The sequence below is a fragment of the Pyxicephalus adspersus genome, chromosome 1 (genome assembly GCF_032062135.1).
Source record: "Pyxicephalus adspersus chromosome 1, UCB_Pads_2.0, whole genome shotgun sequence".
NCBI classification, from domain to species: Eukaryota; Metazoa; Chordata; class Amphibia; order Anura; family Pyxicephalidae; genus Pyxicephalus; species Pyxicephalus adspersus.
In genome coordinates, this window is record NC_092858.1 from 89577559 (window position 1) to 89592198 (window position 14640).

The 14640-nt window shown below is 38.7% G+C and overlaps 1 protein-coding gene across 3 annotated transcripts; it reads left to right on the plus strand.

Moving 5' to 3' along the window:
* The first annotated feature begins 1342 nt into the window (after positions 1–1342).
* On the plus strand, positions 1343–11772 carry TXLNA (taxilin alpha). 3 transcript variants are annotated; one of them, XM_072418405.1, is made up of 11 exons: positions 1343–1438; positions 1822–1987; positions 3746–4036; positions 5853–5944; positions 6037–6207; positions 6577–6771; positions 8122–8241; positions 9122–9196; positions 9372–9464; positions 9553–9648; positions 10902–11772. In XM_072418405.1, exons 2-11 carry the CDS (start codon positions 1837–1839, stop codon positions 11181–11183), a joined length of 1566 nt encoding a protein of 521 aa, XP_072274506.1. In that variant the 5' UTR covers positions 1343–1438; positions 1822–1836; the 3' UTR covers positions 11184–11772. The 3 variants fall into 3 exon arrangements, with proteins under 3 accessions (XP_072274506.1, XP_072274489.1, XP_072274498.1); XM_072418388.1 differs by having other exon boundaries at positions 1390–1546; XM_072418397.1 differs by lacking the exon at positions 1343–1438 and adding an exon at positions 1523–1636.
* The last annotated feature ends 2868 nt before the right edge of the window (positions 11773–14640 follow it).

A 14640-nucleotide genomic window follows, 5' to 3' on the forward strand; every position in this document is an offset into this window, starting at 1 on the left:
AAACCCCCTAAGCAATAGGCTGCTATGCCAGGAGTTAAAGGCAATAGCTGTCAAAACACTACAATTTTTTACATCCGTTGCTATAACTTTTCCTGTGTCCATTCATACTATTTAGCAATGAATTTCATTATGGTCATTACAAATTGTATCCATGCCAGGTAATTTTCTGGTTTCCTTCAAATATGTGATACTATTAGTATTGTACTCAACTGGAACAGGGTAACTATATACCGTAGATGAGATGCTTTTTTTCACCTTGACAGCTGTTGCTGGATAACAGTTTACCACTATTCTTCTATTTTTACATGTAAAGGAAGGCAGTGCAATGGTCACGTACGATGAAATAAGATGTGGCTACTTCAGAAGCAAGCTGTCACATAACATCTGTATTCTCTTTATTGTAAAAGTGTTTATTACTTATTAATGTAAGCAGTCATACCCCTTCCACAGTGCCCTGCGGAGCCATGTGTTTTTTCAGCTGCTGGTAACTAATTTACTAAAGTTCTTCAAAACTGGAGAAGATCGATCATCAAAGGAGAACCTTGGTGATCCAGCAAACCTGAAATGAAATGTAAAGAAAACGCTATCTGGAAAGGCAAAAGTTACAGATAAAAGAAAAAAAAAACAACTGAAAACATCTAAATTACACAGAAAAGCCCAGCAGAAACAAGGTACAACAAAACTGCAACCAACTCTGTGAAATGACAAATATCCCTGCCTGTGTAATGTCTCTCCAACTTCCAAAATATTCCTGATCTTAACTCCTCATGTTCCAAACCTAAAGGGTAAACTACTGCTACTGCTTTAAAAAGCTTAATAATTAATAAAAGGTTTGGGGGCTGGCCATAGACAATATAGCCTGCAAAGTCACTTGGGTCAGCTCCAAATCTAAAATATAATAGTAATTGTATGCATTACATGAATTGGGCCATAAGGGGAAATCTGACAAAAATATACTACATGTCAAAATTAAGGGATGTTTTTGCTTCAAAATTGATTTCACATCATCCATACTCTTATGCCTTAATCTGTGCCTCAGAGATTTAAATATTAAAAGATTTTTTTTCACCCTTCCCATTCACTTGATGTTTGACCCTCTTACCCCAAAACCTCCCATGTCAAAACACACAAATCTGACACAGAGAAGAATTAGTCACATTTCCTTTATTACACCCCAGAAAATCTATCAGTAAGCAGCCCAAGGTCACTCAGTCTCCATGACTCCCAAACTCCCCATACAGTCACTATAATACGTGCTGCGCATTTCTTTTGCGACCCGCGTTGCGCAAAGCATGCCGGGTATTGCAGTCTTTGTAGTGGCGCCGAGAATCCCGCCCTGTATCTCTGTGGTTAGCGCTGCTGCTTAGACTCCTAGCAAAGCAGTGATAGCTCGGGTGAGCTCTTCCGTTAGCTCCTCCCCTTGGTTGTAATTGGCTGGGTAAGTGTAAAGGCGCTATGTGATTGGACAAGTGATGTCCGGCTCGGGGCCTGGGATTTTGCGGCTGACTTCCGGAACTGAGTATACCCCAGCGGGCGGCGGAATAAGGTGAGGTTAGGTTGGTCGGTGCCGCTGCGGGATTTGCTACAACTTCTTTGTATAGATGGTAAAGTGAACAAACACAATTGTGTTGCAGCTGTGAGTAGTAACGTGTGTACGGAATGGTGACTACATGTCACTAGTAACTATCGGGCAGCTGCTGCTGGTGCCACTTGTGGGCATTGTCAGTCACAGCCCTAACAGAAAGCTATGTCTGTGTTTATATAAAGCTTTGTGTATTGAACTGTGCTGGGGAGCCTCCAGTAATTGTGGTTTCATTTTAGTGTTTACACTTCAAAATGAAGGACCAGGAAATCCAGAATGGTGCAACCTCTGAGCTTCCCCAGACTGCGTCCCCTCAGTCCACCACGCCTGCGTCAAGCCAGCCGCAAACACCTGCTGTCCAGGCTACATCAGAGAAAAGCCATTCTGCTACCCCGGTCACTGGAGGTAAGTCAGAGTATTACTTTTCAGCATCACAATCGTGCCCGCCATTGGATCTAGTGATGGCGACAATACCTGCACACTGCTCACATTTTACTCCATCACAGTGCTGGTCCCATCTCTTACAATGAGCAGTGTTTGAACTTCCTCTCCTTTCTCCACTCCCATATTGCTTGATATTGCTAAAGATATTAATCTTTAAAAAAAAACTCTATTGCCTCACTCGCCACCTCCCTCCTATATTACCCTCTCTCCCCCAGTAGTGCTTTCCAAGTTCAGATTTTACTTCTGCTAATCAATGATATTCTTAACGACCAACAAAACAGTTCACAATTTCAACAATTTGCTCATTGCTATTTCATAACAACAACCGAGATACCGGTTATAACCGTGCAAGTTTACTTCCTTGTGTTTTTTCCATTCCTCCTGGTAACAATGCCCCCACTGTATCCCAGGATATCTACTACATGTAGATCTTCTTTGCTTATCTTGGCCAGTCCCCCCTGTTGGCTGGCGCTTTCTTTGTTCATCTCTCTCTTGCCTACCTCTAACTTTTCATCACTTCCTCTGGGGTCTCTATCTTGAGCCACCTCTGTTTCATCAGGAACCACAGCAGTATTTGTGCAGTGATGATGGGGTTTGCACCTCCACCTGTTCTCCAGTCCCAGAGGTCAGCAGAAGTCCAGAACACTTCCTGTAATAGGACTTAAAGCGTACCTGAACTCAGAATTTTCACTTTACATAAAAGGGTAGACTGAATGAATTGGAACACAAAGACTCCCGGGAGGCTCTTGGGTGCTCCTTCTGCACTTGTCCGAGCATCCTGCGCATGCGCAGAAGGAGCCTTTTTGTGAAGAGGGCATAAAATTGTAGATTTCAGTCATGCGCAGTAAGATTGGCAAGTTTTTTTCTCCAACCTACGTCACCCGATCTCGCGCCTGGATCGTGTGACGTAGGAAAAAGAGACAAAGATGGTGGCGCCTGGAGCGCCTGCTTGGAGACAGATACCGGGACAACGCGGAACCAGATAGAAGAGACCTCCAGGCCGATCGACTGCACTGCTGGATTGAAGGTTTTTGGGGCCTTTTAAATTTAGTTCCTCTTTAGGAGAATACTGAGACGTGACATATTACAGCAGTTTATTTGGGGGGCCCAAATCTGTAAAGTTATGTCTGTCTGTACCAAGCAGCTACTATTACTTCAACAACTGAACAAAAGTAAATACAGGTAGTTCCCGGGTTAAGGACATCCGACATACAGACGTATGGCTCATGGGGCTTCCCTGCTCACTGGTGTACGACTGAGGCTCGGAGGGCGGCGGTTTACATGATTTGCAAAAAAAAATGTTTTGCTAAACACAGCTGAGGTTGTGGGTGATATTAGGAGGGTGAGGCGTTTCTGCAGCTTCTTGTAACTCTTTAATGACCAAGATAAACTATACAGTTGTTTCTTTTTGCATATCAAAGCACAGCTTGCTCCAGAAGTTAATGAATGTCTAGGCTCCATAAAGTTTAATTTTTTTGTTTGCTTTGTGATTAACTCACAGTGAGGATTTTATATGGTAACTGACACCATGCTGCCTAATAATATGTTGAGACAAACATCTGTCCTAATTGCGTTTATTAAAATAATGTACCTGTTCCGACTTACAATGTCAACTTAATACCAAACCTCCAGTCCCTTTGTCTGTGATACATTTTTGTGCTGTTTGTCTTCCTCAAGGAAAGAATTTATTTTGTTTTTGTTTTTGTTTCTCTTGTGCAGGAGAAGGAGCCGTTTGTCATCCACCTGGAGTATGTGATATGTCAGAGGAACTAAGCCGGCAGTTTGAAGACATTTTAAGTACATATTGTGTGGATGGAGGTCAAGAAGGGGTTGCTGATCCTGAAGAGACAGACAAAGGTCCCCCAGAATCTAGAAATGGAGAAACAGAAACAACGGTACCAGAAGTCAATGGAGAGAAGGAATTGCGGGGTGCAGAAGATAGTAGAACTATAAATGAAACCGACAAAGATCAAAAGCGTGTACAAGATAAGAAAAAATCAAAGGGGCTCGGTAAGTAATGGTTATGTATGCTTTTATGTGTTGCAACAACATAGAACATTTATTTTTATTTATTTACTGCACTGGTAAATACTTTATGCAGAATACATTGTAAACATAGGAAAATGGGTGAATGAGAATTCTTATATATAACCATATATCCCTAAGGAATAATTCAAAAACATTATTTTGGAACATTGGGCTTCACCCTTTAAACTAAATGATTCCTGTCTCCAACTGGATTTATTGATAACGAAGCAGAAAACATAGCAATTTGTCTCCCATGACATCAATAACCGGTGAGGCAGACTTTTTTTGTTGTTATAGATTACAAAATGTCACATGAAGGATCCTCCCACCAGCTGAATTCAGGGACTATAGGAAGTTAGATGTTATATTGTGTGCAAACACATTTAGATCCACTAAACAGAAAAAATTCTCTTTGTGTTAATGTGAACCTGATTGATTTTCAAATTTGCATTGTTTAATGCTTGGAGTAGTTGGATTTTTTTTTATACTTCATATGTTTCACAATTTATTCATTCTGGCATTCAGTAATATGGCTTCTTTCTTGTTCAAAAATATTTACCTGGCTGTGTTTGTTAGGTTGGTGAGTTCTGGGTTCCATTCCATAATTATATTGTGTATATTTACCTAAAACATTTATTCCACTTAATAGCAAAAGAATTTTCAAAACCCCTGTTAGTTTTGTTGTCTTTGTCTGGTTGGGAAGGTTTCCCTTCACTTTCTGTCATAGGAAATCTCTTCAATCTGTACATAGTGAGGGGGCAGTTGTTACCAGAGCAGATGTCCTAATTAGACAATTCCCCCTTAAAAAAGAGTAGCCTGCATTGCTGGCTGTATTTTTTCAGTCTACCTCTCCTTTTTGGTGATCTGAGAATCTCTGCTTGTAATGCAAGGTTGCTATTCCTAAACACGCATTACACACTGCTTGTTCTGTGTCCCAATGCTGAAAACCTCAAAATATCTGTACTATGAAGTTTCTTCCAGCCTCCAATCAGAATTCCAGACGGCCTTCAAAACTTGAATGTGATACAGTTACAGAGAATTGCAAAACACAGACTTCAGATTACAATCAACAGATTATTGAATTTCACGAAGTATAAAAATAAATTGTAGGAGGCACATGTAATTTAAGTTCATCTTTGTGGCATTCAGAGCAATGCTACTAACAGTGTGCTGGAAGATTTTTGGTTCTGGATCAATGATTTGAGAATGACAGCCATACAAATACCATTTTCAGAAATAGGTCAACAGTACCAGCAGCACCAATGAGCAGTTTGCGTATTTATTTATTTTTTTTTACAATAAATTGAGATGGCTGTGATCTCTACTATTTCAAATGATTTGCATATTCTGCTATACAACAGTAGTTTTAAAGCTTCTGGATATGCACTCATGTAATATATCTGCACTCTGCCTTTCTCAACCTTTTTAACCCTTGAAATGACTTTCAGATCTTGGGGGAACCCCTACTATATTATATATATACTACTATATTACAATATATATTGCTTTATATATATATATATATATATATATATATATATATATATATATATATATATATATATATATATAATGTGTGTGTGTCTATATGTACATGAATAGACTGGTATCAGATGAGAATTGCACTAAAAAGCAAGGGGGAGGCAGCAAAATTTGTATCTAAAGGTGGCTATTATAAGGTGGCTGTGAGCATTTTCTATGTTTCTTGTTCCTTTGTAAACAAATGTGCACTGTAACAGGTCTTGTATTTTGGATGCTCAAACTTTTCTTTTTCCTAATGCCATCTCTTCATGCCTAGGTAAGGAGATCACACTACTTATGCAGACTTTGAACACACTGAGTACCCCTGAAGAAAAACTGGCTGCCTTGTGCAAGAAATATGCAGAATTGGTGAGATCTGTAAAAATGTGATGCGTGGTTATCATTTTTCCAAAACTGGACATTTTTATTTTTACTTATTGCTTTCTGATTTCTCACAAAAGTTAGAGGAACATAGGACTTCCCAGAAGCAAATGCGAATTCTTCAGAAAAAACAGAGTCAACTTATCCAGGAGAAGGACCAGCTGCGCAATGAACATAGCAAGGCCATTCTAGCTCGTAGTAAATTGGAGAGTCTGTGCAGAGAACTGCAAAGACACAACCGTACACTAAAGGCAAGTGTCATTTTATCTTTAAAAATGATATATTGTATTGTAAACAATATATATATTTATTTTTGTGTGTGATTATGATGATGTATATGTATTTATACATAACAGGGTATTTAGTTAGGTGTGAGATACATGATTTTCAGTATAGGGTGTTGCGTTAAGCTTTTAGGTTTAGCTTAGGTAAGGTAAGGTAAACCTACCTACACCTCAAGATTCGAAAATCTACTATTGTTACACTCCTTGTATAGAATTGTAATTACCTGGATGTAGAGGTGATGTTTTTGTGTCAGAAGTGTACAATCTGTACACCTGAGCTGCATACTAGCTTTAGTTTACCCATAGTTGTGACCTGTGTGTGTTTAATTTTCGTAGGAGGAAGGGGTACAAAGAGCCCGGGAGGAAGAAGAGAAAAGGAAAGAGGTAACTGCACACTTTCAGTTGACCCTCAATGACATCCAGTCACAGATGGAGCAGCATAATGAACGCAACACTAAGCTACGCCAAGAAAATGTGGAGTTAGCTGACAGGCTTAAGAAACTTATTGAACAGTATGAACTCAGGGAGGAGGTAAGTGGAAACATTTAGGGAAATATATAAAATTGTTAAAAAAAAAAAAAACACTTGTACATTTTGCCTAACTGAGGTTAAGTGCGTGTCAATGAATTTTGTTGGCAAACCTTCTTTGTTGTGAAACTTCTAAGATGCAATGTAAGGACTTTGTCTTAAGAAAATGAAAGCCTTTTCACTTACAGAACCTTGCACTGCTTAATGTAGAATGAAGGACAACCAGAAATTCCTAAACATATATAGGAATCCAAATTTGTCATAATTGTTCTGCTATACAAATTTACCGTACCTCACTTAGACTGAGGATGACAGTGAACCCTGGGAATTGGAGGTGAGAGGTCATCTGAAGACAGTTGCTGAACCTATTGCTAATTACAAAGTGTCTTGTGAGTGTGCATAAGTGTATCACATACCAGGGACTTGTTGCTTAGGCATATCAAAAATGTAATCTATTGCAGTTTACCATTTCTGTAATGTTCTGGCTGCATGCATTGTTTTTTAGACTAAGGACCTTTATTCTTTTTCTTTTACCCATAGTCGTAAAAGACTGTCTTTTACCTGAAAGTCTATGACTGTCTCTTACTCATAGTCGTAAAACTCTGCATAGAGTTTGCAGGTTCTCCCCGTGTCTGCGTGGGTTTCCTCTGGGTACTCTGGTTTCCTCCCACATCCAAAAAACATGCAGTTAGGTTAATTGGCTTACCCCTAAATTGATCTTAGACTATAATAATGACATATGACTATGGTAGGGACATTAGATTGTGAGCTCCTTTGAGGGACAGTTAGTGACACGATTATGGACTTTGTACAGCGCTGTGTAATATGATGGCGCTATATTAATACTGTGTAATAATATTCTTAAATCAAATTATTTTTATTGAGAAAAGTAACAGGCTAACAAGTTTTTAGCAAGAACAAATTAGCTGTGACCTTGTCACTTATTATGACATGAACTAAAAGCTACTAATGGAAATTTTGCTGGATCACCCAGGTTCTCCCATGATAGTCTATCTTCTCCAGTCTTGGAGAGCTTTAATAAATCAGGCCCATAGTGGATTTTTTTACAGGACTACTAGGTGTAAATAGAAGGAAACACTCTTGCAACTGCACATAAGAGCTGGTAAGCTGCAAAAGGTAAATTATTGTTTTTTGTGTTTAAGTATGCTTTAAAAGGGGATGCAAAGCCTAGTAATCATACTATGATTGCCTAGTATTTGTTGGTAGAACAATGATATGTCAGCAGTTGGAGAGTCACTATTAGACTGTTGGGTCTTTTTGCTATGTTATCTTAAGATATAGTAAATAAAACCTATACATTCCTGTATTAATGACTTTGTTTTTATTGTGCAGCACATTGATAAAGTATTTAAACACAAAGACCTTCAACAGCAGTTGGTTGATGCTAAGCTGCAGCAAGCTCAAGAGATGCTGAAGGAAGTTGAGGAACGCCACCAGCGAGAAAAGGACTTTGTAAGTGAAATACTTCAGTTTGCCTTCTTTCTTACACTTCTAGTTATAAATGTGTGATTATATATATTACAAGCACATAAATCAATGTTTGTAAATGTTAGCGGGGACTGTGAGCAGGTATTGTACTTTTTACTGTTCAGGGGAATGAATGCAAACATGCTGAAGTAAAAGATGTAAAATATTGCACAGGACGAGCACATACTGCAATTGTCCAAGCAGATTTGTAAACTTCTTCTGTGCCAAGCTACAAATTAAAGTAAAGCCAGATGCTTAGGAATGGGGTGCCTTTCAATAAGTTCTCCAACATAAACGGGCAACTCCTGCACATTTTTTGGGTTTTGTTGACCTTTTCACCCAGCAACAGGCGGCCAAAGGGGAGAGAACAAATATGAGAGGCCTGTTGGCTCACATACATAAAAGCAGTGGGCAGCTTAGACATATTAGATTTATAAAAGGAAATATCCAAAGTTGTATGTATATTGTGCATATTTTAAACCATCATTACCTGTTTGATCCTTTTCTGCTTATTCACAGCCTGGTACTTGTTATGGAAGTAATAGCAAGGGTTGGCTGCCATCACTACATACGTTATATAAACTGTAGATTGGCCAAGTAGTGATTTATTTCTATAATAGCAGTCCAGGACTGATTTTATGGGGGGTGTTGTGCAGGTATCTCCTTAAAGCTACAAATGATTTATCAATAAATAAAATGTAGTGAAGCACAGCTGGACTACAGGGAACATATTGAAAATGATCTAAAGATAGTGGTGGCATGAAATACACATTGGCATTGTGTCCAGTTCTAATTGGTAATTTTATTGATATTAGTGAATGGAATAAATATTAATTATATTCTGTGTGATAATCTCCATATACAGCTCCTAAAAGAAGCGGTGGAATCACAAAGAATGTGTGAGCTCATGAAACAGCAGGAAACCCACCTCAAACAGCAAGTAATCCATGTTTTTACCTCTTACATGACTTCTTTAAGAACTGTATTGATGTGTGCACTCAAAGTCAACTGTTTGTGCCTTATTTATTGCACATTGTACATATTGTATGGCACATTTTCCTAAATTTTCATACATGTTCTGCTGCTAATGGTATTGTTAATCTTTTTACATTCAGCTGGCCCTGTACACTGAGAAGTTTGAGGAGTTTCAGAACACGCTTTCCAAAAGTAATGAAGTTTTCACAACCTTCAAACAGGAAATGGAAAAGGTGATGTCTGATTTCCTTTGTTTCAATTTTTCTAAGCATTAGGCTTTTTAAAATAAGTTTGCAAATGATTAACACTTTTGCTTTGCAGATGACAAAGAAGATCAAAAAGTTAGAGAAGGAGACCACTATGTATCGCTCCAGATGGGAAAGTAGCAATAAGGCATTGCTAGTGATGGCTGAGGAGGTAAGATGCACATTACAGAATTGTGGGGATTCTAGACTTACTCTATTTTTACTTCTAGGCAGAAGTATTGCAGCTCTGTAAAACTTTTTTTTTTTCAATGCAACTACCAGAATTTGACCCTCTATCAGCCTATTGCACCCACTGTACAGCAGGGCTGTGGTCTGAGGTTTAGACTAAAAAAAATCCCCATAGGTGACTCTTTAGAAAGCCCTTACAGAGCATCAGTTTAGCATTAACAAATAGTGATGACTTGTGTAGTGATTGAGCGAGGACTTATTTTTAAACTTTATTTCTGTTAAAGGGGGTCTGGAAAGCACCCTATGTAACAGAAAAGTGCAGGTGACTCTCTAGTCAATATTACAGAATCTCTTTAGTGAGATGCATTACCCCTACACAGATTGTACTCGATCAGCTCTGAACCCAGAAGTACTCAGAGTTCATACCCCAAGTGTCTGCTTATATGTTGGTGATGCCATCAATAGATGGGATATGTTACAGGTCCGTGGCACTGAAAATATAAATCCGATATTACCTTTTTTTTACATTTTTCCTACATTTTTCTGGCTGGACTTTTTTTCAGAATAATAAAATTGGAAATTCTTATAATACTTTATCATTTTAGATAATGGCACATCATAGGAGAAGAGTAGCTGTTATGCCAGTCTTATGATCTAGATCAGTGTTTCTCAAGCAGGGTTCCTCCAGAGATTGCTAGGGGTTCATTTGGGCAATCAGCAATTTGTGCCTCTCAGGTCTGTTCCACTGAATCCAGTAAACATTTTGGCTATCTGTAAGGGTACAGTTCTGGCAAGAACTGTAAGAGACGTTCTTCCCACTTACTACACTAATGTTCTGTTGCCAATATAGTAGTTATAGTAGGGTTCCTAAAGAAGACCTGAAAGCTATTTTAGGATTTTCCCCCATGGTAAAACGGTCAAGAAAGGCAGATTTCACGCAAGAAGACATAAACCAACACCAATAGTCAGTCACTAGCATCTTTTTTTATTCATTTGTTTTTTCAAACGTCAAAGGGTGTTTTACCCCCTGTAGTAAAGAGGCTGCTTCAGTTCTTCTATATAAAGAAAAAAATTTCTTTACACATCTGCAGTTTCAGTCTAGGTTTTTTCTTTTTTCTTTTGTTTTTTTTTTATACTTCCTAAAAATGGAATCCTCTGTAAACAGTGTTGGTTAGATTGGGTAATTCTTTGTTACAATAACCCAAATGAGTGTGTGTTCTTGAATGCTTCTTTCAGAAAACTGTACGTGATAAAGAACAAGAGGCTTTGCAGGCCAAGATCCAAAGATTAGAGAAACTCTGCCGGGCTTTACAGACAGAACGTAATGACCTGAACAAGAAGGTGCAAGGCTTGAGTGGACCACAGATCCCTTCTGTGGAGACCACCGAGGAATGTGTGAGCTGTTCAACAACTGCCATCAGTGAGAATGTAGAACTAAACAGCAGTGATGTGTGTGGGCAAAATGCACTTCAAGCAGCACCAGCACTGCCTACTCCTCCTCCTGCATTGTCTGAGTAATGCAGACACCAATGATTGCTGCACATCTAAGCTCATCATCCTTTTTTTTTTAATATTGGCTTCCACTTTTATATCCCACATTACACATCCACCCTTTGCTTTTGTTCCAGTTTTTTTTCTGAGTACCATATCTGCAGCGTGTGTATTGGAAGAATTAGAAACAAAGTATAAACCCAGTTTACCATCTTCACATTTCTAGCTACTGGTCAAACAGTGGTCCCATCTGCAGGTTATTCATGCAGATTCAAATTAGTTGTGGTTTTGGTGGACACTAATTGGCTTTAAAAATTTTATAGAAACTCTGGTTAAGAATAGGGAAAATGTATTTTCTATAAAGTATTTACAAATACCCAGCAATAGTGATATGAATCTGGTACATATAGGAACAGTCAGCTATTGCGATGTACAAAAATTATTTCCAAATGTCTGCCTCATGCATGCAGTTGCTAGAAAAACATGTTATTTATGAATACTCTGGGACCACATAACATTTTATGTTCTCTACAGTTTCTATATTCAGCTAATCTACCCACCCGTACTTTTGTTCACTTCACTTCAATTATTTGCAGTAAATACAACCTGCTCACGGGCCTATTTTTTTGTCTTTATTTTCCATAAATAGTGAATATAGAATGGTTGACATTGGTGGTGTTCACACTTTATGATGCACAGTAGTTTTATTACGGTTTTCAAGAGTCATTGCCCCATCTATACGATACTGTTTGGAGCAGAGCCTGGCCGACTCCAGTCCTCAACAATCAGGATCTGTATATTTAGTACGATGTGGCTCCGAGACTACAAAGAGCTTCAGTTTCTAGGTTTTCTGTAAAGGTATCCATTATTGAAATAAAGAACTAAAGTGCATCTGTCACCTCCTTTTGGAATGGTACAAATGTATTTTATACTGTTATATGCTGAATGTACTTATTAGAGAATGCTGCTGAAAGCATTTCTTGTATGCTTACACAGAAATGTACACAACATATAGTGTAAAAGAGCTCTTGGAATTTTTTATTCTTGTACTTATGCCAAGCACTAGCCGTGTACTAGTACCCTGTGATATATACTAAATCTTAACCAGGGGTGTGCAGACAGTGGTGGATTACATTCCTGCTTCATAATTAATTTGTTACAATACACTTACTTATTGCACAGGATACTCTAGTGTGCCTTGTAGGAAGGTGCTGTTTGCTTTCTTCAACCCCCAAGGAAATCTTGATGCCAGGCTTTACATAGATTTAATTTCTTTACTGTGTTGCTTCAATTACTAAACATGGCTCCAGTCTGAATACATATTTGTATATGTATCCATGTGGAAGACTTGGTTGTCAAAAATTGAAGCAAACATATAAAATTATTCTATGTTGGTGTGTCATTAGGCTTGTATATGCCTATTTTGTAATATATAATGTGGTTATTACCCTGGCACTTTGGTACCAAAGAGATTGTCCTGCTATGGGAGTGAGAGGAGAAGGTTTGCTGGTTAATTGTACATCGATGTAGTTTGCATCACTAATAATAAATCCTGGCTTTATATTTTATCTCATTTGTTGTTTTTTAAGGACACATTTACTCCTAAAACCTATTCGGAGAAATACAAGTTTCCTGGCTGTCACACTGATGTACTGGCCTCTATACATTGTTGGGTCTATTTGTAAAGCAATAAATATAACATTTCCTGAAACATTACTGGGTGGAGAATCACTTACTGCAATTGAAACACATGGACCTTAAAAAATCTCCACCTGGGAATGTTTTAGTGAATGTCAGATTGTCACTGCTTTATAAATAGACCCCTCTGAGCCACTAATGCACAATAAATACCTATCCAGTAAAGTCATAACTCTCAAGTGGCACTGATTTAAAGTAAGGAAGCCTGGTGACTTCAGGACTGTTCTCATTGTGTGGAAGTTGCAGGATCCCACAAAAAGCTGTCATTTTGCTACTGCATTTCAAAATAGAAGATGCATTTAGTGAACAGCTGTAAATTTTGTTGTCCCTGATCATTTTAATCAATGGGACGAGTAGGAGTAGGCACCTCATTAAACAAACTTCTAAGCCATTCAATGAAGAACGTTTACAACAGCTGATAGGAGGCCAGCTTTCGTGGGCTCTTTTTATATCCTGTTTTACAATTAAAGTCTTACTAAACAACCTTTAATACAGTTCTAGAACTGACGATGGCCCTATTGCCATGTATTGTTTACTCATTATATTACAAATCATAATGTCTAATAATATTCAATATCTTCCTACCAGGTAAGCTGCTGTACTGTTTGTAGAACAAACTTTATCCCAGCATGTTTATAGACCATTGTCATACTTGTAAAGGGTAAGTGTTCTGCAGCCCAGGAGAACTCAAGGAGAGCTGACCACAGTGCTTAGGATTCTTGTGCAGCTGAATTGTCTGCTCTCTACAAGAAGTTAGGCACTCCTTGCATTTCTGGTAGTCATCTGGTATTGCCTTTCAATCATTGGGAGGCACAGGAATTCTATACCTTTTTAAATTGTTTTGCTTCCTACAGGATGATTGACACCTGACATTTCTCGTACGTGGGCTGCCTGCTTTGCATAGATTGTTCTTTTGCTCTTTTTACTTTGGAAGGCAGTTATATTGGTGACCCCCCCCCCCCTTTTTTTGAAAAGATCCATGTAAAACCTCAAATATAAATACACTCTTGCTGGCCTCCTACAGTCCTCTCCGTACATTTGTTTGTCACCTGCTGCTAGCTATCTGAAATCTGTGAGTACCTGAGTCCTTGTATCTTACCTTTATCTAATATGTTTTCATACACCATGCAGTTCCAACATGTCTAATTCTGGACACGGGAAGAAGGGGGCAGTCCTAATGTACTGGGTACCTCAAGCTTGCTTTCACTAATGGCTCCAGAACTACTTGGAGCTTTCCTACTGACATCTCCCATGTCTGCAGCCTTAAGTCATACTACTAGCAAAAAGGTCTGATATCCTGCCAGGCGGTGACACTGGCACATACGGATGTTTACATTCCTGAATGCTCGTTCTGTGGAGGCTCGTGGACAGATAGGCAAGGTTATTATCCAATGTACGCCCAGGGACATCAATCAACTAGATGTAGCACCAGAATGTCTATGTAGTTCCAGTGTTGTCCAGTAGAAGTCTCTGGCTGCAGTTTCAGTATCCCCTATTAGGCGTCACTGAGTAAGGCTCCAATCTCTTCTAGAACAATGTCTCCTTGTTGCTTTGGGGTCATTTGCATGCACCTATGGCTAATGGCCCGGATGCCTTCTATACTTGCTTTGGACTTCGTAGAATTGCAGAGTTATTCAGAGTTACTGCAGTTTTTGAACTTGGCCCCAATTCAACTAATATTACTTTATGACCCAAATCACCCAACTACCGTACTTGCTGACTCAATAGCAAATTATGTTTCATTTTCCAAATCCTATATGAATGTGTCAGTGGTTCCTGAATGACC

Excerpts from the sequence above, each read along its gene's own strand:
- TXLNA (XM_072418405.1), top strand. The coding sequence starts at position 1,837 with ATGAAGGACCAGGAAATCCAGAATGGTGCAACCTCTGAGCTTCCCCAG. Across the intron at positions 1,988-3,745 it reads TGCTACCCCGGTCACTGGAG|GAGAAGGAGCCGTTTGTCAT; the intron begins GTAAGTCAGAGT and ends TCTCTTGTGCAG. Across the intron at positions 8,242-9,121 it reads ACCAGCGAGAAAAGGACTTT|CTCCTAAAAGAAGCGGTGGA; the intron begins GTAAGTGAAATA and ends CTCCATATACAG.